This window comes from Indicator indicator, chromosome 9 (assembly GCF_027791375.1).
Source record: "Indicator indicator isolate 239-I01 chromosome 9, UM_Iind_1.1, whole genome shotgun sequence".
In the NCBI taxonomy this organism is placed as follows: Eukaryota; Metazoa; Chordata; class Aves; order Piciformes; family Indicatoridae; genus Indicator; species Indicator indicator.
In genome coordinates, this window is record NC_072018.1 from 27,784,969 (window position 1) to 27,809,561 (window position 24,593).

Sequence of the window (24,593 nt, forward strand, 5' to 3'; positions counted from 1 at the left end):
ATTTTCATTTTCTTCCCACCAGGAAAAGTTCACAAATTCTACTTACTACCTAACTGTGAAGTATTAAACCAAGAATTTCTGACCAAGGAGTACTGAATCACATGTGCTTAACCTCAGCCCTACTCAACACCACAGAAATTACATTCTTCACTTCTCTTTCAGTTTTTATTAAAATTACACATGCAGTTAAGTCTCAAAAAAATGAAGTACATTAAACTGATTACATTTAATTAGATGTATGTATATTTAAGTACCAGGTTTCTACTACATGTGATTTTATACAGAAGGAAAAAGTACTAAAGCCTTCCTGGGCTATTAATTTAAAGTAGCTTCCTCAAATGATGGCTGGACTGTGTCAGCACTTCACAGCAGTTTAAACTACTTATGTTTACGGAAACAAAGTGTCTGCAACTTTATAGACATGACAGAGACATAGTCCTTGCACTATGTAAGTTGAGAAGGTTATTGTACTCTGCCTTGATGAGGTACTTTCAGGGATACTGCCACTTCCTCTCATTCTGAGGTACACGGTTTGAGCCTCAAAGAAAGGCTCATGATGGTGATGTTATTACCACTGTAAATAAAAGGCACTCTTTGCACAGCTGTCTGCCTTTTTATTCTCAAACAACAATTTTTGTCCATTTTCTGAAGTATTTTCTAAGACATTTTCATCTTACATTAGACCAATGGAACTACCTGAAAAATAATTATCTACTACACTCTGTAGTGTGCAATTAGAAGATAATCTTCCCTGGAAAAATTTTCTCTGTGTTCCCTACACATGAGCTGAAGCATGAAGTTTTCTTTTCTTTTAATCACATCTAATGAACATTTTTATGTGCTGTCAGAGGAATTGAAATGGAAAGGGTGTGTGGTCTGAGTTGGAAGATGGCAAAAACAATGGAAACATATTTCGCATAACATACAATTACACTGAAGATAAATAATCAGAGTAAAGGATCAATAATACAGTAGATAAAATTAAGAGGCATTTATGAAAATTATAATTTCAGTTCCATATTTCAAATTGCTTTTCCCAATTAATTATTAATATCTTTTTCCTCTTTAAAACAGAAGCACTGACATGTAATGCTTTGTGGACACCTGTTGCTTGGTTTACAACTCAAGCACTTTCATTAGTTTTCGTTTGGCTTGGGAGGATTTATTAAAAACCTAACTTCACGTGGAAATGGAACTAGTAGCCATGGGAACAAGTGGATAACAGCTATTGAAAGCTGCCTATTATCTCTCTGATCCTGTTCGGTAGGATGATAAAGGTCATTATGACTCATAAAATCAGGACAAGCCATGACTCTGCAGAATCCTCTGTGTTATATCAGTCAGCACAAAAGCATCTGTCTAACATCACAGAGCCTTCAGTAGCTGCAATAAAAGCAACAACAAAAGGAAACAAAATTAGAACGGATGTGGCAAAAGCTGTAGAATTTGCGTGCATTTTATGCAGGTTAAGAAATCATGAAAAATGCTTCTGCTAGTAAATGAAATCTTCCCATCCATTTGGCAGCACACCAAGCAAAACCAGCAGCATTGCACTTTTTGCCTCGCTGCCGCTTACAAGCTCTTCTGTGGTTTCCAGCTTACAAGCATGGAACAACCATTTCCAAAAGTAAAATAGAAGTGCCTGTATAATTTTTAGGTTTTATCATTCTTCTGGAAGCATCTAGCAACTTGCCAAAGCCACAGGTATAAATTTTGTTCAATACAATCATTTTTGGTAACTTTTGTAAACTGTCATCTGCCTAAACTGGACTTAGCAACAAGTTCTACCTGAAATAATCTTCTGCTCTAATCACCTATTTTTAACTCTGTGAGGTCAACTGGAAAATTAGTTTACACCACATGTAGCACATAACTGAGACCTTGTAGGGATTAAGCAGATCTAAATTGCCCATTTATTTTGAAAAGTCCTTGCAGAACATTTTAGAAGTGTTTTTTTTTTTAATTTTCCTTTAAAGTGAAAAACTATCATCTTTCACCTCAAGCTTCCCCAGATCCTCAGAGTCTAAGAGTCCTTTTTTGCAAGCTCCTGCCAACGTCATTTTTCATCCCATTCATTCTGACCACCACTTTATGTGATAGCAGCCATTGCTTCATTGATGCAGCTGACATCTGAGACAGAGCACTGCATGATTTTATAATTCCCATGCAACAAAATGCTCTGCAGCCATTACTCATTGCAGAGCTTTGCCAGCCTCGCTCATACCACTTTACGTAGCAGATTGAGTAACAGTGGAAAACCCAAACATTTCGTCATCCTTATTTCTCTGAATGCCCTGTTCATGTGCCACAGCAGCTAACAGAGGGGCCACCTTGTTTCATAAACAAGCGGCATTAAATATTCTTCCCTACGTTATAGAGAGGACAAAGGTCAGGGGAGTCGGGGCAGCCATAAGGTGACTCAATACATCTATGTCATGGGATTGATTTCACAAGAGAATTAGAAATCAATGCCTGGAGTTTAGGGGCTAAAAGCCTTTCACCTTTAGGTCACCAGTTCATATACAACTCAGTTCAGTAGTGACTTTAAGCTGTTGCCCTCTGAAGATTGTTTAATTAGAAGGTCTTTGATTGTATCTGGTATTTTATCATATACATTTGCTTGAATTTGCTCACATCACAATGATCAATTACCCATAATTTAAAAAGCTCTTCCACAGTAGGGACCTTGTGCTCAGAAGAAGAACCTTGGACTAAAAGGGTGTGAAACCTGACCTGTGTCCTCACTGGGGAGATGAAAATGTTCCTTTGGATCAACAGTGTGCTAGAGATAAAGAGAGGACTTAGGATGGAAGGATATCCATCTAATATTTCACAACCTAATATTTCACCATTTAATCTCTCATAAATCAGCAGACAAATTTCTTCCTGTTTCTTTTTAAAATTAATAGCAAGATTTTAATTAGTGTTAATAGTTTCATGGAAAATCTGCAGTTTGCTTAAACCAAGATTGATTATATTTTCAACTTTTCAGTGAAAATATTTCTTATTTTCAGTTCTGCTCAAATAAAAACCACATAAACACTTACAGTGTTCCACATTTTTCCCTCATACACAGTACCACTCCATTTGAAGACTGAAGTACTAAATGGAACTAAATGAAATCAATATGGTCAAGCTGGAGAGCTCCACTATACAGAAATCAGTACTGTTTAAAAAGCCCAATGGAACAATGCACATTTTAATAGAAGCAGCCACAGTATTTTATACTTCAGTATTTTCACCTTACACATAGCTTAGAATGCAAGCAAACTAATCTTTTCCTCTGTCATTCTGACCTCAGGGACCGACTGAAAAAAAAAAGGATTTCTTATTTCCTGCTAGGAAAGTGGGCAGCTGTTTGGTCTTCTGGGAAGGAAAATGATGGGTGAATAGCTGCTTTGTTTATCAAGAGAGGCTCTTCTTAAGAGTGAGAACTGGAGGGGGGGAAAAAACATAAATAAAGGAGGAAAAAACCTTTGGGAGTGGTACACGGTAGCTACTTTTATTAGGAAACAATAAATCTTACATTATCACAGAAGTGTTTCCTCCATCTAAGCATCCTTTAGGCTGCATAAAACCTAAGAAACATCTTCCTAAAGGCAAAAAATGCTGAATCTGTTTTGTGGGGCAGTTAAACCTGTGATCTGTCTTGATTAACAGAATCATACGTGGCACATGTTCAGACACAGAGAACTTTTTGCTTGCCAAAAATGTAGCCTTTTCTAGAAAATGGGATTTTTTTTGCCCTATGGAATAATGCATCAATTGTGAAAACAAAGAAACAAAACTACCTCCAATAGAAATTACTTTCAAATCACAATCACATATGCCTTGATGGTGAGACAACTTATTAGCATTATCAGTAAACTGGCATGTGCCCCAGAGGCATATCAACACCCTTAATGGCAACAAGACCATAAGTTAAAAGCTATCCTGGAAACCACCAAGACATTTGCTGTTTTCCTCAGGGATTTTTGTACCCTCCACAGGCATCTTCACAAACATAAGCAGGCAGACTATGAGAAAGCATGAAACTATTGGGTAATTCATTAGTATCCTTTCCCTCCAAATAAATTGTTCTAGGGGGAAAAATAATCTACAGTACTGGGTAAGAGCTGCCTTGCAAAAATGCAATATATTTAGAGAAAAAACATGAAATTAAACAAAAGCAGTGGGGCTGAAGGGTTACAAGTGGTATGCCTGTAGCAGCAATAAGCCTTACCAGAAGTGTGGGATATAGTTTGATTCATAATGGTAGCTCATTTTGAATCAAAATGAATCCAGTTTGGTTTCCCTCTAGACTTATAAACGCTTGAAAGGACCACTTTCCACACCACTGCAAAAGGCCAATCCGTCTGAAGGAGAACTGCCTAAACTTTGAATACCAAAAATAAGACTTTTATCCTGTTTTTAAATCAGGACAACTAAAAGAGCTTCACTTTTTCATGTGAAATCTTTTCAAATTAAATCTATTACAAGAAGAGGTCACTGTGTTATATTAATAGAGAATGTAAAGCAAGAATGGTTCTGTCTTTTATCTTCCTGTCTCTGAAACCATGAGACTCTTCATGTCTGCTTTCAATTTTACTTACCCTCATTTGACTTGCATCAGTGTAATAAAATCAGAATCAATCATTTCTATATACAGTCTGATCTATTGTATGAATAGTATGCTATCCTCACGTCAGTAAGATATCTCACAGTTTTTTGATAGGTTAGGGACCTGGAATATTATTTTATTCCCAGCTACCTGATGAAGGCTCTTTCATAGTTAAGTTTGTTATAGATTACATAGAAGTCATCCTATAGAATGACTAAAACATTTTTGCAAAAGAATGTGATTTGCTCTTTAAGTGTGTAACAGTCCAAAATAAGCATTTAAATGCTTTCAGGAAACCAAAATGTATTAAATAAGTAAGCTGAGGATGTGAGTAGCATAAAAACCTCACAGTTATGTTCCTGTTGCCTTTTTCTGTTCTTGTTTAACATGCAATTAACAAATATACTACTTCCTCTCTGCTAACAACAGCCTAAGGAGCTTAAGCTGTTAATAGCACTAGCACTGAATGACTTGAGTAGTACAAATTCCTGTCTTTATCTTTAAAATGACAACACATGGGTGATTTACAGCCCTCTTAATTCCTTTACAATCACTGGTCAAATACACTGTGACCAATCCAACTCTGCAAGATGACATGAGGAAAGAAATTACTGTACACAGAATTACATTATGCACCTTCACACTACTCTGTCATCCCAAATGCCTTGAAGAGTTGCTCAAGCTGAGGTAACAATTGATTTCAAATCATATCCCTCCATCTTTGTGAAAGAAAACTGTTAAAAGACATGACAAATCTTTCCCTTTTGCTATTTAAAGATCAAACTGGTACACACATAAATGAGGCAGAATTTTTTTGGTTAACTAAGAAAACAATATATATAATAGCTGGAGAGTGTCTGACTGAAAAGGGTTCTCCCTACAATTATGTACCACTTTTCCCAATATAAAACCTATTTCGTAATCTTCAGTTCGTTAATTCATATGGCTGCAGATTTTCCCTATTTATATTCATGTGGATGAGGCTAATGGCCATCAGAAAGACTATAATAAAAATAGAGAGAAGGACCTAGTTTTATGTCAGAACTCAGAATTTTAAATAGCTGAAAATCAAGATCTTGAAGTACCCTACAAACAGTATTATTCAAACACACAGATTTACGTGATTACATATGTAGGAAAAATTTCAACTTCTAATCATTCACATTTAATTCCATTGTCCTAATAGCAAAAAGTCTTAGTTTAGGATCCAGAGCACACACTATTGTTCAAACACAGTGAAGGCTATTATCCCTTTCTGAAAGAGACAAATCAAAGAGGTCATACATTTTTGTAGACCAAACAACCATCAAACTCTTCACATGTATATAGTAGCCTGAAAGTTTCACTTGACAGCCCTACAGTCTGTCCATGTCAGTATTTGGAAAGCTAAGACACAGACAGGCAGCAGTTCAACCAGCCCAGTTACCAGATGCATAGTTCCAGCAATTAGGACATAAACTGACTGGACAACAACATTAGCCTTGGACTAATGGATAGAAGGTGATGAAGCATTTCTAATTAACTGGCTCATTCTGTATCTTTCCAAAGCAAACATAGCCAGCTCCAAGTTGTTATCATGTGCATCACCAGCAAGCATTACTGTAGATGTGGAATGGAAATAATATCTGCTGAACTCATTCTGGAAAAAAAAAAAAAAAAGCATTAACTATTAACTTAGCCCACAGAAGAATCCACTTACTGCAATCACAGGCACTTACCCAACAGGGCATTGCGCCCATTGTCATCTGGCAGGAACCTTTTATCCACAGCACACACTAAAAGGTGATCAGGTAAACTTGGTGACTTTGCACCAACAAGTAAAAAACCTGATGGTATCTCGATATGTTCATTGGAAATTGAAATCAGTCTCAAATCTTTACCAGCCTGGCAAAAACCTAGGGGAAAAAAAAAATCAATTCAGAGTATTTTAGGTTGATGAGATTATTTTTAATATTCACAACTATCGTCATTAAAGGACTTCCTATACTTTTAGTGAAATGCAGAGTTGTATCTTCTGAGGTTGAGAGCAAAGCAAGAGATATTTTTCTTCCCTTCTTCTGAAAAAGTATAGTGAAGTTTCTTTTGATGATGTCTTGCAACCTACATATTTGTGGAATTATTTACTAATATCATCATGTCTTAGGTCAGACATTTGACGATGGAGAGATTACTTCTCAGTATCTGGTGAATTTCACCGGCTTTTCCTGGGTTTTCTAGTATTTTTTACAACAACAATGAATGAGGCATACTTTAAATAGAAAAGAGCAATGATAAAGCCATAAGAATTACCACATTCATCTTAGCAAATGCCATGCCTGCAAACTCAATCTTTTAAAGGTCATGTCATCTAAGAGAATAGAAGTGCTGCCCTCATGCCAGGCATTCCAACACAAATGCTTATCTAACACACTGAGAAAGACCCTGTCAAAAATAAGAGCAAACAAGAGCAATCCAGCTTTGTCTGTCAGGTAACAAACAGTGACATTTTTGGGATTTCTGTACCACATAGATTATCTCCTTCTGATGAATTGTAGGGGAAATGGCCCAATTCTATCCTTTCCAGTAGGGCAAATGTCTTCTGACATCTTGTTTAGTGTATTTCTTACCATCAGTAGTGCAACATCCTTCTGGGGGAGGCTTCATCTGGTAAGAAACAGGAGGACTACTTGATTCGGAGCCTTCTTCCTCCTCCTCTTCTTCTTCTTCTTCATTGTCTGCTCTGCTGCCTGCTGCAAATTTTCATAGCATAAATGACTTCGACAAAAGACAACGCTGGCAACAAACCAATGAATGAACAGGGTGACCCAGTTACAGAAAATATTACAGCAAACTGGATTCTCTCCTCTTGAAAATGATTTTACTGTTGCCAGCTCGAATGATATTTGTCATTCCCTTAAAGCTCCAAGTTCCAGAATGTCTTTCAGAAGAAAAAAAAAATATTTTAGCTCTTGTGCAAAACAAAGTTCAAAAGCTTGGCTCAACTGCACGTGAGAAAGTAAAAAGAACCTAAAGGACAAATAAAAAGAAACTTTTTTTTAAATTTGATTATTTTTAAACTGATCTCATTATTTTAAAGACCTAACTTCTGCTGACTGAACTCTTGCTGATAACAACTGTGTAACTACATCCTTTGCTTGTAGTATTACCAGCCAATACAAACCTGAAGTCATTACTTCTTGGCACTTTAGAATATCCTGGCTACCATCCAAGTACAGATTTTATTAATTAGACACTGACCATGTCCTTGATGTTGTACAGGAAACAGTTCCTGCTTGAAAAAAAGTCCATCACAGATGATACTACAATAAGAACATCTAATTCTCAGTCCATCTGTCTCCTACCAGAATCCAGAGTTCTGAGTCAAGCACTGCTGCTCCCTGCAACATGGCAAGGAAAGGCAGACATCTAGGACTTCAGGTGTTTCTTCAACAGTCCCAGCGGAACATACTGAGTAATGACTATTCCCTCTTATGTCTCAGGTGTTCTCATAGCAAATGAGCCAAAGCTAGCTCCCAGAGGAGTGCAGCTAAATGATAAATTGAGAGACCACTTTCAGGGACAGGACTAATGAAAATTTCAGACTAGATCCAACCTTACATACAACACACTTCAGGGACAAAAACTAAGTGAACTCAGTGGGGCTTATGCCTTAGGCTTCTGGTTTCTTGGCTTCTATAGGAATGTGCCTGCAGCAAACGCTGGCAAAATTCAATGGTGAAGGGCTGCAGGTACTTGAGGATCTGCAAGAAGCAAAATAGCTGTTTGGACTTGAGCAAGTAAAGTAGTTAGACTTCTACCTTATCCTGTTGATCCAGCTTTTAGTCTTGAAACAGAAAAACAATTAAGCCCACTGCAGTCATCCTCCAACTGACTTTGAGTCAGGAACATAGAATTCTTCATCAAGGATTGTTTTTTCTCCATGAATTTCCTCAGAATGCCTTTTTATTTTATTTACAAATGATTGTAGAATCAGCTAAACAACTGCTACACGGTAAATTAGTAAGAAAGCTGAAGAAAGTAAATCTGGTGTTTGAACATTTCTCTTTAAAGGTTATTAAGACTCACACCCCAATCTAGAAGAGGATTTGAAGGGTATGTTAGTATCTAAACATCAAGCTTCAGTCCTGGTGAACACAGATAAGGACAGAACATTAAACACAACTGTTTTAAGGATGTAGTCTATAGAAAAAATGCTGAAAGTGAACAAAGCAAAAAAGGTGTGTATCTTTGGTGTTTAAGTCAGGGGGAAGTTATATGTTATGACTAATGTCCCAGTGCAATGAAAAAGGACGGGCTCTAGCTCTCCTCTCTTTCTGCAGACTCCCAGACATGAAGTTCTTTCCTTCCTCTTTGTGTCTATTCTGACACTTAGAGGATTCTGTGCTGAGACATTTCAGCTTGCTACCCCTGCAGGAACCTAACTAGGCAGACAGAAGTGACCAGTTCTTTTTTTTTTTTTTCCACTGGACTTATTTATTAAATTGATGAAAAGGAAGAACATGGGAACATGTGGCTAGGAGGAGTTGGGGGGAGCAGGATGTAGGATTTTCAGATATATCAGTGGTATAGGACTTGTATGCTACTGGAAAAATAATGAACATGTTAAGGACTATCAGGCAGGTGTGATGAACAGTCCAAGTATATCACCATGGCAGATTGGCAGGGAAAACAAATGACAACAATGAGAGGGGAGGACAGAGTCCTATGCCAGATCCCAGGGATGGCTGCTTCGGATTCCTCTTGGCCCTCAGAATACAAACATTCATGTAAATAGAAGTGGAGATTTTTATGATGAGGCTGGAGTGCATGATGAAAAGGTGCAGATCTCTCCCATCTGAAGATCAACCTAGGAGAAGCTCTATTACATGTCCCTTCAAAGTTCCTCTTGTCTGAAACTTTCATAAAAGCAATGTTCTCTGCCTGGCTGTTGTGAGACTTTTAATTAACTATTCAGTTCTGCTAATTGTTCAGTTTTGTTAATTGTTCAATTCTGTTTCCATTAAACTGCAGAGAAAACAGAATCAGCCCCTCAAAGTTTGGAAAACCCTTTGAAAGCCTTGAAAGGAAGAAGTTACAGAAGTGTGAAATCTCACTTTTGTTCCCAAACAATGTATCTGCTCCTGTAAGACCTCTCCCAATTGATGTCATAATCAGTTTTGTGATATCACTCACAATAGGTCGTCACAGAAAATTTTATTAAATCCCTATTAAAGGGTTGGAAAGAAGGATCACGTTTTGTAAGGAACAAGTAGCAGAGATATTTAAACAACAAATATACATTCATTATTTATGTCTTATATTAAGAAAAAATCAAAAGAAGAAGAAATGACTAATGATATGTGAATTGCAAGCACATTTGCTTTTTCAAGAAGAAATATTTTCTCAGCTATTAATATGAGAAAATAGTAAAGAGTTTAATCTTTGCAAAATACTTTTACCTACTTTTTGGACTGGTTTGTTGGATTTTTGGTTTTCTGTTACTGTGGAAGGTTAACAATTATGCATTTTTCATTACGTATGTATCTAAGCCATCTTTAGCAAAGTATGCCAGAGGAAGCAGACTTGGTCAAAAGAAATGAAACACCAATTGTAGATCATAAAAAAATCGAAATACAGACTTCACATACTGTTGGTTTTCTTTATTCTGATGAGCCTTGGGAGAGCAAACAGCAGAATTGTCTTTGAGCAGAAATATGAATTCTACTAGTTCCTACCTTCCAATGATGACAGTTGCTGTTCAGCTTCCAAATACAACTGAGAAAAGATTGGTCTGGGCACTAAGTTGTTTGAGCGGAGAGAAGCCTCAATAGAATTATGCAACACTTCTTCAAATCGTGTTGTCTTGAGCTGACCAGCATAAGAATTTCCCATGTTCTAAAAAATAAAGGTCAAGAAAAGAAAAAAAAAAGATATTTCAATTTCAGCACTCAGAACTCAATCACCGCATGTTGATGTCAGACATTTCTCACAAAAGAGAGAAGTTTTATTGTCCACAAAGAAAGGCAAAGGAAAATAACATTGACTGCAGCAGTTGCTGAACGGATCCTGCTGGTAAATTACAGGAAGTTATCTAAAGTAACAGCTTTCTGTAATTCAGCAGAAAGGCAGCAAGCTTTGACACCTTGAAGATGTGGCTAGAAATCTGATTTGAGTAATTCCTTGGCTTATATAGCAAGTGGAGATATCCATTTTCAATAGTCAGCAATCAGTCTTTCTGTTTTATGTGATCCGAACAGAGTAAGCATGTATATTATAAGTATTAAGTTATAAGTGTTTATGGTTGCATGGCTCATCATGTCTGAAAACTCATAGCTAAAGCAGTTCAAGGTATCTTTCAGAGGTGCTGTCCAATAAATAATGACCTTTGGTGTAAATTAGATACTGTGAAATACAATGGCTTTTCCTTCTCACCTTAAGCAGTATTTTTCCCTGTAAATATGATTTTTTTTTTTTAGAAAAAGATTGTTTATTGATTATTTATTTGATTCTGCATTTAATTATTCAGACATTGTAGTTAATGAAACCATATAACTTACTCATTTTGTTATTGAGGAGTCAGTCTATTCCAGCTGAATATCCCACGTATTTAACTACTGCCTGCTTTCCACAGCAGATACAATGAACTGCTATAACCAAAAGCCATGTCAGCTTTCTTTTCCTATAACAAAGTAGCTCTTGCCCTGGGCCCCATGTCCTTTCCCTCCTCAAGTAATTGTGAATAGAAAGCATGAAACGCTTCCTGTTTGTGGCAGTAATTCCTAAACACTGAACAGCCCCTCCTCAGCACTGGGGACAGCTTGGGAAGTGAGGCTTTTGAGAAGCATCCTGTAGGAATCAGTCAAGCAAAAAAAAAAAAAAAAAAAAAAAAAACAAAAACAGCAAAAAAAAAAACCAGCAAAAAAAATAACAACAGCAAAAACTACCGTGAAAGCACATACTGCTCTTGAAGGAAAAAGAGGATTGAAAAGATCAGCATAGCAAAAAAAAAAAAAAATGACATTGACAATTTGAGTTTCACTTTATAAAGTACATTTTATGACTTTATAAAGCACATTTTATATATAGAATAGTACTTTTGTTTACTTGTTTGTATCATGCTAATATTATGTATAGCTAGTTAATGCTATATAACACAGCATATTGATATTATATGGTATTAATAGAAGCACAAGAAGTACAACACGATGCAGGCAGCATTTAAGAATATGATCTAGACTAAAAGCAGGCACTGCTGACAATATATTCATGTCTATACACTAAATCGAACAAAAACATTGCAGTGAGTAGTACTGATGTATCCATTTGGTGAAGGGTAAATAGGGAGCTGCAAAACCTGCTAGTGATGTTCAGTGCTAATTTAGAAGTGAGGATGCATCTTCTCTTCCAACACAAAAAGCAGATTACATTTCTCGTTCCACACCTCCTGTTTCAAGTGCTGCTTCACCTACACCACAGACAGCTGAGGACCATAGAGAAAGCCTGACATCACTATTGTCCTGTAAAAGCTTCATCAGAGGTAACTGCAGGAAATCCAAGGTCAAGCTCTGAAATGAATTACACTAAATGTTCTGTCTACACAGAAGCACTAGAGAATGTTTAGTTCTAACCTACCTTTTCATCATTATACAATGGTCAGGCATGTCGATAATTATTTGTCTTTGTTACATCGATTTTATGTGACATTTATAGTTAATGTAACAAGGACAAACAATTATCAAGATATCTGACAGGTATCAATTTAATTCTTTGTTTTTCTAAATTCCTTCCCATATTATGAACTCATAATTTCTCTCATTAAGTTGGAGGCATCTGTGTAATCAGGGACCCATCTCTACATTTTCTCTGGCAGGTACACTACAGTTCTACAGAACCGTTCATCACAAAGTTCAGACTACAGAGAAATGACAGATAAGAAATCAGTTAAGATTAAATTATTTGTGCAAGGGGCAGGTCCTGGAGTCTTTTACAACATAAGAGTGCTAAATGTATTGGGTTTTTAAAATGAACCCAAAAAAACTGCTTTCTGGATCTGTATGCCTGGTAAGCTATCATGTACCTGTGAGATCTTATCATCACAGTGCCAAACAATCATCAATGCAGGAACGTGCTTTGGAAGATGTGATAAGTATTTTATAGCCATTTGCCATCATCAAAGACACACCACTGGAAACAGAAGATTAAGCATTGCAGGAGGGTTTGGCTTTTTTTCCCCACATCAGCCTTTGGCATTCAGAGTCCCAGTGACTCTCTCAGTTGCAGAAGAAATTTCTTCTATGAAACAAGGAATGGAGAAGCTGTTTTCCATTAACTCTGTGATGGTTGTCTTTTGCTCTTCTCTTTAAAGCTGCTCAGACTGCAATACCTGAATTGGCAATTGCTGACTTCATGGTACCAGGAAGCAAAGGCTTTGAGTTCTATTTTCCTGCCTCAATGGACTCAGCATTCCCAGCCCAGGTTTATGTCTCTCTTGGATACAAGTGTTTGGCATGGGCTAAACTTTCAAATGCTTGTGAAATTCCAAGCCATGAACATAGATGGTGACCAGATCTGTTAAAAAAAAAAAAAATCCAACCCACACTGACAAAGAAGGATAGCCCTCAATCCCAACTACTGATAAATCAAAGGGCACCTCTCTATCACACTGTCAATTTCCATGGAGAGCATGCAGACAAAAATGCTTGCCAGCACAAAAGGAAGAAAAAAGGGAAAGACCTGAACCTGGTAGAGCTGCTTAAATCCATGATAAAAAGAAGAAAATATCTCCAAGGAACTTGGGAACCTAAGAGGCAATTGCAGATACAAATGAAGCAGGTCAGGCAAATGTCTTAGAAATCTGTGAATAACATTGCCAAAGAGAGATGCCAAGCCTAAGCATCTGAAAATGACAATGGAAGTGTGTTTGTCACTAAAGAGACCAGCCCTCAGATTCCAAACAAGGAACTTAACAGAGTTCCTGTGGTAAAAAGGGATTACATGACTTGGAAATCCAGGGATCTTCTTAAGGGTTAACGTCTGCTACATATAGAGTCAACTTCAAGTTCAACTGCTGTTGAGGAATTGAAGTGAGTGAGGAATTGAAGTGAGTGAGGAATTGAAGAAAACCAGCACTGTTCTGCTATGACCCTGCACTCCATCTTCTGTAATTTAGAAAAGGAGCTCCCTCTCTGCCATGAGGGTAGTACCTACCACGAGAGCCACAACAGTGACTGGTTGTAATAATACAGAGCCACTGGCAGCAGCTGGAGGACATGCAGTTCCCATTACCTAGAGCATAGAAGGAGATCTTTTGCACAGTGTAACAAAGATGGTAACGCAATAGCGACTTTTTAGTTGCAGTTGTCTGTGATAAGATCAGAAAAGAGTATTAAGGTTTTGTGAAGAATGAAGATCTAGCACAGCAATTCCAGACCAAATTTATCCTACACCTAAGGAACTTCATGGGCTGGAAATTAATTCAGGACTTTTGGTGTCTCCCATTGAAATAGACTAACAAAGAAAGTCTACCTTCAGCAGAAACTCTATAAAATAAAGAATGTATGTGGGCCGTGTTAAGAAGACTTGAAAAAATAATCAGGGGATCCAAGCGGGAAATTAGGAGGACACAATTAATTACTAATAAGTTCAGTCTTAGATACAACTTACAAATTATTACAGGAGGAAAAGTTTCTTAATGATTTGCAATGGTTTTGCACTATAAAATATAATTGACATATAATTACTACTTTAATATGTTTAATCCTCCAGCAAAACAGTATTGCAATGGATGTATTTTCCCAGTCTAAGAAGTCAGCTTTCATACTTCTGAAATGGTTACCAGAGTAAGATTTCTAAGAGCTGAATGGTAAGATATTTCCAAGCTCACTCTTATTCCAAAATAATTTGTTGGATATGGTAAGAGTCACTTCATTACTTGCATAAAATGAGGGGTTTTGTTTGGGTGAACTATGGATTCTGTATAGACCAAAAGTCTATCTCTGAAAATTTGTCTGGGAGAAGAAAGCATTCTTGGCTGCAGGTTAACATTTTGTTCACAGATCAGTACCCAAAAAGGTGTTAGTGTCATCCTTCTGCTCTTTGAACGTGAGCTAGGTCCACCCAGTAATACCCAAAATTCATCAATATTTCTAAAGTCCAGTAAAATCTCTATTAATTCTTGAAAACCTGGATTGAAAGCTACAGGGACTTGTGTGTCAATGTAACTATAACAAGAAAAGTAAATTTGGAGACAGTACAAAACTGATTCTTTTCAATGGTATTGACACATATTGTAAGATCGTCCTCACGGATTCTGTTGTCATGTTTTACTCTTTGATTTCCAAGAAGCTATTTGTAATTATAGACAGTATTTTCTAATTTTTAATATTCTATATTAAAAAAGGACACTCTTACTGATATTCACCCTCCATTAGAGTCAGTATAGTATTACAGTTTACTACTAGCCTCAAAACAAGTTGGTCCATTCAAAACACCTTTTTGGAATGGTCACTGGCCCATCATAACTTTGGAATTGTGCCTGGGAATTGCTTCAGAGGGCTGGGATCAGAGCCATGCCAAGACATTACAACAGAAAAAATTATTTCTGGCACAGAGGAATTCTTCCCGCAGCTGCTAATTTACTAATACAGCTGTAGCTCATATGGGTAAAGACAAAGAAAAACCTATTATTTCTGAAAGAGAGCTCATTGTCCTTATACCACAAAATTATCACTTGTTGAAGTAATTTACAATGTTTTTTATTTGTTGGTACAAAGCCACCTACAAGCATAGTAAATAGGTGGCCTATTGCCAATTTCTGCCAAAAAATGTTAGTTTCTGGAAGTCAGATCTGTTTCCTGACCATATTCTGCCAGAATGACTTGGCAGTGAGAGAGGCTCAGAAAACTGATGGTTGTGATATAATCCCGATTGTGGGAAACATTTAAATATATTTCTTCATTTGAGATCCCTTCTAGACCAATGTTTTACTATTCCAATGAGTTTCATCAACAACCTTTAAAAGGGTTCAATTTTCTGCCATTAGTCTTACCCTGGAATAGAAAATGTGAAGCTTCAAAAGTTACTGAGAAACAAAATTATCATCCACTGCTGAGCTCAATTCTATAGGTCTAATAAGATCAAAATCAGTGGTCACTTATGGATCTGCTGATTGAAATACACTTCTTCAGTAAGTAACTTACTCCACAGCAATAAAGCTGTCAGGCCATTAAGAAGACTCAAGTCATTCTGTGTTTCATACATGAATAAAGTTGTGGCAGTTCAGTAGACTACATTTGGCCATTACATTTAAAGGTAACATAAAACCTTTAACTTAAACCACATCTGCCTTTGCCAGAAATCCCAGCTCCTTTTCTGTTACCAGATCTTAGAACTTTAATATCTCCTGTGGAATTATATTAGACATGTTATCTACAGACCAGAAGAGATTCCTAATAATGTCACTTTGCAAAGTGACATGATGAAACAGGGAGACTCTTATTAAGGCTGATGACAGTCACAGCCAAGAAGAATTCTGCTACTGTTTCCACGGAGAGACTACACTGCAAGAAAACTACTCGGATCTCTCTGCCACTTCTTCTGTTGGCTTGTTTTTAATTTTCATCTGGTATCTACTTTTCATTTTGAAAATCAGGCTGTCTACAGACACAGGATTTCTCCTGCATTAACAGTGAGATGATTTCCTCCTTGAACTCATCCTTCCAAGCCAAACGATGTTGGAACAAGAGCACAGATTGAAAAGTGTCAAGTTTTTAGTTGCACTGGGAAGAGTGAGATGTGCGAAGACATCAGCAAGCTTTCGGGCAACTTCGTATTTCAAGCCAAATGGTGTCTATTAATTGCTGAAACCACTGAAGTAAAAAACAGAGATGTCTGTAATGCTAGGAAACTGCTGTAGAGATCAATAAGACACTTTTGCAATGAAATTAAATTTATGCAGTTTGTTTACTTACAAAAAAAAAAAAAAAACAAACCAAGTCCATTTGTTAACTGATCTCTGTGCCACTGAAAAAATCACACAGATCCATATCAAAAAGGATGAAAACAGAATTGGGCAAATCAATGTTAAACAACCTCAATAAAAACATTATTAAAAAGCTGTTGCATTCTTTTTTCTTCAGGCAGATAATAAAATAAACTATTTTAAGTGTCATTCTTAATATGAAACCAGTGGCAAGAGAACTTCAGCTAAAAACAAATATTGTCTTATTTTTGCTGAAATTTTTAAACTGCAAACCAGCAAGCATTTCTTCTGAGAACAGTGTTCATTTATCAAGGAAAATGCTACAATCCATGCAGAGAACAGTAGTAAAACCAGCAATTTATTTTTTACAGAAAAAGGAAAAAAGATTTTCCCAATATGTCTTTAAAACAAAAAAAAAATCATATTTTTAAACTTCTCATACAAATTCCTCTTTACTTTGAAGAAATAAAAATAAAGCTTGGCTAAATACAAAGCAACTTCACTTATTATAAATCCATTAAAATATACAGCTCTGCTTAGAGCTTTGGACTAAGGCATGCTGGTAATTTAGTGACAAGGAACCTAATCTGTGACAGCCTACTTTGTAGTTTTCTGAAACAGAAAACTCCAATTGCATACAGATTCCTTTAATTATTTAGAGATGAACAGTTATTTTGGTTTTAAGACACACCTTAGTCTTCCTTTATGACTACAGAAAACTTAAGCTTCCTTTACCCTACAAGCTTTTATGCCTACTCTCAAACCAGACTTGAACTTTGTTGAGACATTCAAAGCAATGGTTTGTTTCAAAATGACACACTATTTTTGCTTATCTTAATATAGAAGAAGAAATGCCAGATGAAGTTCAAATTGATCATAGTAGAAAGTCCTTCAAGAAAAGTCATTAGATTACTACTTAATTTAAAAAATCATAGTCACTACTGGAAGTGGTGTCTGATAAAAATCCATACCTGTACAAAGAATTAGAAAGAAATCTTCAATAGACTTTTTATAGACAACTAAGCATCTAACATTAACTTTCTTCTTAATTATAATTTTCACTGGAAATCTATTTTCAGACATAACACTGATTTTAATCTACTGGCTTTTTTTTTTAATTATTATTTTTTATTTAGCATGAACCTTCTCTACATAGACAATCATACATGTCATTCATTAATATCCTGACAACTGGGCTAAGGAACTACTCCATAAAAGCAAATGGAGAGCTGGGTGATAATCCAGTGTTGTAATTACAGTGCAGAATGAGCCTAATATACGATGTGGCAATAAATACATTTAGGCAATGGCACTTCATCCTGTAAATGCTTTCACATTCCTCTCTGCAGGAAACAATGTATTCTGATGCAGATTTCTTTGATTTTCCTGCAGTATCTCATAAACTTCGCAGGTGTTACTGGAGAGAAAATCCCTTATCAGCAGCTTCCAGCATAGTTCAGCTGATATGCTTTACTGTTTCTCCTGCACAGAACACTGACCCTAAGGCTGGCCAGGCAGCTCTGTCTTGGCTCCCATTCAGCTTTTGTGTGCTGCTTTGATCAGCTCCTGGCTTTGGATGAAAGCAATTCTTTTAGAGACCACCTTCAAACTCTCTTAAAAAAAAATTACATTCATAAAACCAATAGAGCTTGTTAAGCAGCAGGAAGAAGCCAAGTAGAGGGAGGAGAAAGGGAGAGAAGGAGGTGCCACAAATCAACTCCAGGAAGCAATGATCAAAGTGGAGACTGGAAAATTACTAAAAAATGATCCCTAAGCTGTACAGGTCTAGGTCACTCCCTTTGCCAGCTTTGTACATGCAAGAGCTTTCTCACTATTATCCAGGTAAGAGATTCAACTCTCTTTCCAAGAACTGTCTAACACATCTGCCCTATACCTTCAAGTACAGCAGCACTTGATACCTTAAAGTAGTAGGAAGCAAACTGGCAAGCCAGAAAGAGAGAGATTGTCTTAAAATTAACGTTATCCAAAGAAAATTCTAAGAAATCAGCACTTGAGGTATATTACTTCTAATTACTGGTGCTAGAGACTGTTTCAGAGATTCTTTTCAGAATCCAAAAAGAATATACAATGAGTAATCCTACACTGACTGTACAGGTTAGCTTTTAAGCCACCCTCAAAAACAGACCTTTCTTTTCACTTACCCCAAACCTACCCTTGTAGGCTCATTGCTAGAAGCAGTGAAGCAGCAGTCTATAGGACAGCCATAGGCACACGGCGAGACTGGGTTGTATAGATTAAAGATAGTTTGGAGCCATCTCTTACAGAGCAGAAGAGGCAGATCCATACAGTTGCTGTGGCAGTTCTCCAAGGATATACACAGAGTGCACAGGCTTAAAGGCTTTACCTAATTCACAGAGAATGGCCTCACAGCTTGAAAGAGATCTTCACTGACTTTTTTCTCACAGAGCACATTATGCTGTATCTGGATCATATTTTCCATCTAATGAACTATGCTTTACTATCTGTGGAGAGCAAATATATCTCCAAATAAATGTATTACACTGCAAAATAAAACTGAACAGCAAGGTATCCTCAGTCAGCAGATCAGCTGCATGTGTATTATATGATGAAAACATTAAATGAGAAACATTTTCAAACATTGCAATCCAAATGTATAAAATAAGCTTCTTTAGTCGAAGAGCCACAACAAAGGCCAAGTTTCATCAATATAAGCAATTGAACTTAGCAGTTTGAGATCTGAACTGTTTATTTAAAGGTTTAAAAATTCAATTGTCTGGTTTTTGGGATTGTTTTTAATGCTTCAAATTTTCTTGAGAGAAAATCATCCACCCCAAGGATAGCAAATGTCTGACAAGACAGGAGGTACACAAAATTCAGACAAATGCATATACAAAAAATATATTAGTTGTAAAATATCTCTCAACTACTATATTTCACAGAATCACAGAACAGTCTGGGTTGGAAGGAACCTCCAAAGGTCATCTAGTCCAACGCCCCCTGCAGTCAGCAGGGGCATCCTAAACTAGATCAGGTTGCCCAGAGCCCTGGCAAATCTCACTTTGAATATCTTCAGGGATGGGGCTTCAACCACCTCCCTGGGCAACCTGTTCCAGTGCTCCACTACCTTCATAGTAAAGAACTTATTCCTAACATCTGATCTAGACAGAATCACAGAATATGATATGTTAAAGTTTTCATTAAATAGTAGCAGTATTTTTCAGCATGGAAATACTAGTTATGTAATAAATACCATATTGTACCCTAATGAGAGCCCGTGCTCCTCAGTGACATTCAGTAAACTACTTCTAGAGTTTCATATTCTGCTTCCACTGCTGAGTATCTTACACCTGCGGTAATTGCCAGTGATTTTATCTTTATGGAGTTTTCCTTCTTTTGGTTTAGAAGAGTCTGCTGCTTGGCAAATTGGTTAGGACACTTAAGCCTCCTGAGTCAGCACTGTAAGCAACTGAACAACTCAGTCGGGTCGCCATGACATGAACACTCTACTGTCACAGTAGAGCACAGGAAGGTTTCAAAGCTATCTATTCTGCAGCTATGATGAAACAAAGTAATGAGACCACAATATACCCTGGAAAGATGGTCTCTAATTTGTGTGCTGGCTATACTAAATGATAAATGGTCTGACTTTATGTCTTATTAATACAGAAGTGCTGGGTCATGGTGCTCCTGGCCAGGCACATATCAATCTGTCATGTCTGAAGTATTATTAATGTCACCAATTTTGTTGCAGGTTTTGGAAGGACTGAAGGCGAGTTGTTTTAAAGAAACTGAGGTGCACTTTTGCACTATATAGATTTAAAAAAAAAAATCACTTAAGAAAGCATAAAGCATATGCCATGAGGACTTCATCTTGCTTATATAATCACAGAATGGTAGGGGTTGGAAAGAGAAGAAAATATTAACAGGAGAAGAGAAACTAGATATGTAGCAATATTATCTTCGTGTTGGTACTATGTCTGTATCTTCTGAATAAAAGGATACAAAATCCAAACAATATTGGAGAAAATACAATCAACAAAATGCTGGATGTGCAAAGAAACAGCTCTTCCATCATGTTCAAAGCAACACTGCATCCTTTGAAGATACATCTAGAGTAGACTTAGAGAGAACATTTATTTCTGGTAAAGGCATATTTATCAAACATCTTCTCAGGTCATAAGTTGCAGTACATCACTTCAGAAGATGAAAGCATTTATTCTGAAAATTGAACTTTCTTTTTCCTATGGCCCCAACATTCAGATATGTGCTTAATTTTAAACACAGTTAAGCATCATTGAAATTAGAAAAATCAAGCCCTTACACAGGCTTTCAGGTGAATTAAGAGTCTGTATAACCTTTGTACACAGGATGCATTGAATAATGAAAAGAGATTATTTTTCAGTGCAGCTTGCAAGACTGTTTTCAGTCTTCACTCTCAGTTTACAGGTTTCATGACGGGCTCAAGATGCTCTAAACTCAAGTTGCAGTTTAAAAGGAGTATCTCTCACTCTTGATCATATATTCCCTCTGTGTTGTTCCGTGGCAAGGATCTGAACCGATGTGGTTGAAAAGTAATTTTTCTCATGTTATGTTCATGATCAGATCCCTCAACTAACTATGCATAAAGTATACTGCCATTAACATGTTCAAAAGGAAAGGACTAGGAACATGTGGCTAGGTATGACAGTGAGAGCAGAATCTTTGTCTCTAGACTACAAAAGTGCTTTAAAGAACATTATCAAATCTTAATACTACACCTTTTGCTTTTTCTTCTATAACCCAAAAGGTTAAAAAGCCTGCTGAGGAATCCCTTGGACACTTAGGTTATTTAATGTTTTCACTCAAAACAATTTTCATATTAATGGAAAGATTTTATTGTTTATTTGGTATTTTTGAAAAATATATTCTCTACACATATACATTCTATATATACTCAGTGTTCAGAAGGCATTTGGACAATGCCCTTAACAACATGCTCTAAAGTGGTCAGGCAGTTGAATTAGATTATTGTTGTCCCTTTCAACTGGAAGACTATTCTGTTCTAGACTAAGTTTTAGATGCAAGCACTATATGAAAGAAGGTGAAAAAAGAAACTCTACAGAAAGTACCAGGTAATGCTCTAGGAAAATAACTGGTATGGTTTTTTTCTGTTACTATGAAGTGAGCTAGAAGTTTAATGAATGTTCTATACTTGACGTCAAATATGAGAGACCTCAGTCATGTCATCTTCAAGTACTATACAAAATCATTCAGCTAGGGAATGCAGAAATCACCGTCTGGTTTCCAATCAGTACTGTACAATTGCGTACCTTCAACATATTAACCTGACAAGATGACACTTCAAAGACTGTGTTGACAGTCAAAGTTTAGACAAATCCAAATGGAAAAGAAGCACTGCAAGAAATAGCTAGACATGTGAAAGCATATGATTTTTGGAAGAGCCACTTTTAATCATTTATCAGGTCAACAATAAGATAAGACAGGAAATTCACATTTTGAAGAGCTAAAAATTGATTGGCACCAACTAGACTGACACTAACTAAACACGGTTGCTCCACAACTGTAGTTCATGTGTGAACAAAATTTCTGTAGGTGCTGCCTAGAAAGAAGTCTAGGATGCTGCAGTGCCTATTCCAACTTTGCTTGGAAACACATCACCCTTAAATAATATTAGTACAGGGTAGGTGTTAAACATTACAATCACTTAAATTCAGTAATGGAATGCAGAAAGTAAAAGGAGCCTGCCTGCTTTGAATACAGGGCATGGAGCAGAAGTTCCAAAGAAGAAGGAGAAAGTGTAAGCAAGCTGAGAGGGGCCTATTGTGTTTGACCCAGTACCCAGAGTAGAAATGCCTGGAATGGGTGATGAGCATGGAGATTATATATAAGAAATCTTTACAGAACCAGTAGATCTAGTTGGCATGAAGCTGCTGATGCAAGAATCATCAGAAAAGAGTGGGTCTGCCTGCTGAAATGAGCTGCTGAATCTGTGTGAAATGAGTCAGTAATGTGATAATTGACAGAACAGCTGTTAGGGAAAACCTCACCACATAATTATTCCAACAAAATCTATGTAAAATATACACCTTGTATCCTAGGAACTTACAGAAAAGAATCTTTTTTACAGGCATCAACAAGGCATTTTTTCCAAAGTTTAAGGACACTGGAACAGAAATGAAACAAGGGACATAACCTGAGGCTATTACCTCAGGTTAACAAGATTTTCAGAAGTTCAAAGCACAGACTAAGATACAAGGACAAAAATCATAAGCAGCATCATGAAAAAAAAAAAAAAAAAAGCAGGACATTCATTTATAAGGAAGAACAAGGAAGGAGTTGTCCCACTGTGCGGCCAGAAGCAAAATTAATTGTTTGATTTTTTTTTTTTCCAAAGGCAAGCAGAAGCTATATGTGCTTAAATGACCACTTTATTCAGCAGCTGTATAGGGGAAAATGAAGACTGTCCCTCCAAAACACCCAGCAACTTAGTATCTGAACCATTTTGCATACAGTTTATGTATGAAAGTAAGACTGGGTCCTGCCCAGCAGAATGATTGCTTTAATTGACAGACAATTACTTTTCCTCTCAAAATGTTAGAAAAATTATTTTAGGCATACCAGCCTTTTGCATGTGTGCAGAAATATTGAAATATTTATAAAATCTTATACAAAATGTCATAGATATACAGGCTAAAAATACGTTTGTGGAGTCCTGACGGTCTCCACAAGAAATATGCTCAGTCTTGTACGTCAGACATGTACAAAAGGACCTTTAAGATTATCTAGAAATACAGTGTGATTCAGCTTCCTAACCACAGGTATCCTGTTTGGATCCTAGCTGCTGCTCCAATGAGGCCCTGGTCTGAGGCAATTCTTTTATCAACATTTCAGATAAACCAACAAAGTGCATGTGCAATGTGGGCATCTACATTTAGGCAACTGAATCAGACTGCATAACTGCAGCCAGGAGTTTCCATTATGATCAATAAAATCAATGGAGCTGAGAGAGTGATTAATCTGATCAGCCACTACTCTTTATTTTCTTCAACATGACCTGAATCTCTTACCTGACCACATTATCTGTATCTGTATTGACTACAAGGAGTTGAAGCTGTAGATGTCTACATGAAGATCTCTGTATTTAGGATTCTTGGAGCTCAATGCAGTTGCTTACACATAGACGTTCAGTGGTCTTTGATATGCTCCAGGGTATCTAAGATAGCTGCATAAATCCCACAAACACAGTGTGAAACCAAGCCAGGCAGAATACCCAAGGATATTTCAAATGTCAAAAGAAGCATGTTAAACAAGAAACAGAACCAAATCCTTAATCTCAAACTAAACCCCACTCCTCTTTTTCACAAAAAGTGAACAACTGGCAATTCTACAGGTATTGAAGAAGGAAGGAAGGAGGGAAGGAAGGAGGGAAAGGAAGGAAGGAACAAAGGGAGAAAGCAAGGGAAAAGATTAAAGGAAAAAAATGGAAGGAAAAAAAGAAAGAAAGCGGGAAAATGAAAGAAAAAAGTGAAAGAAAATAGTGGCCAAAAATTAAATAAAGCAATAATTTGCTACCTCTTGCTAATTCCTCTTTAAACATCAACTGTACAGACCCTCAAGGCTGAAAAATTAAAATAAAGAGGGTCATGTTGACCTTAAGACAAGTAACAGACTTGATTACTGCAACAGACAACGATGAATCATACCTAAGTAAATCTCCCATTCTTTTTCAACAGAATGCATTATTAACCACATTGTTTTACAACTGGTACAATGTATGCCAGAAAAAGCCTTTGTTTTCTAAGTTCACAACAGGAACGCTTTAGAGTGTCTCAATTGTTTCTTCATTGCTCTTAACAGCAACTGAAACTGTTGCTGCTTTCCTATCTCACCCACGTTACTTTTTTATTCACACACTGCACAAAAGCACCCACTACTTCTTCAGTCGTGCTGTACCTCTGTAAAAATCTTAAATGAATGTTCAAAGAACTATTTTTTTTAAAAAGTAAAAGCTACAGCCTGACTGATACTTCTGGAGCTATTAAGGCTCTGGCT

At 36.8% G+C, this 24,593-nt stretch overlaps 1 protein-coding gene across 2 annotated transcripts in view; it reads right to left on the minus strand.

The window, feature by feature from the left end:
- Positions 1-10,471, minus strand: part of GREB1 (growth regulating estrogen receptor binding 1) — a 49,205-nt gene extending 38,734 nt beyond the window's left edge. For both annotated transcript variants that reach the window (XM_054383517.1, XM_054383516.1), the window contains exons 1-3: positions 10,315-10,471; positions 7,207-7,329; positions 6,319-6,495 (exon numbers count right to left, since the gene is read on the minus strand). In XM_054383517.1, the coding sequence (XP_054239492.1) occupies positions 6,319-6,495; positions 7,207-7,329; positions 10,315-10,471 (457 nt within the window). The remainder of the gene's footprint in view (positions 1-6,318; positions 6,496-7,206; positions 7,330-10,314) is intronic.
- Between the last annotated feature and the right edge of the window lie 14,122 nt (positions 10,472-24,593).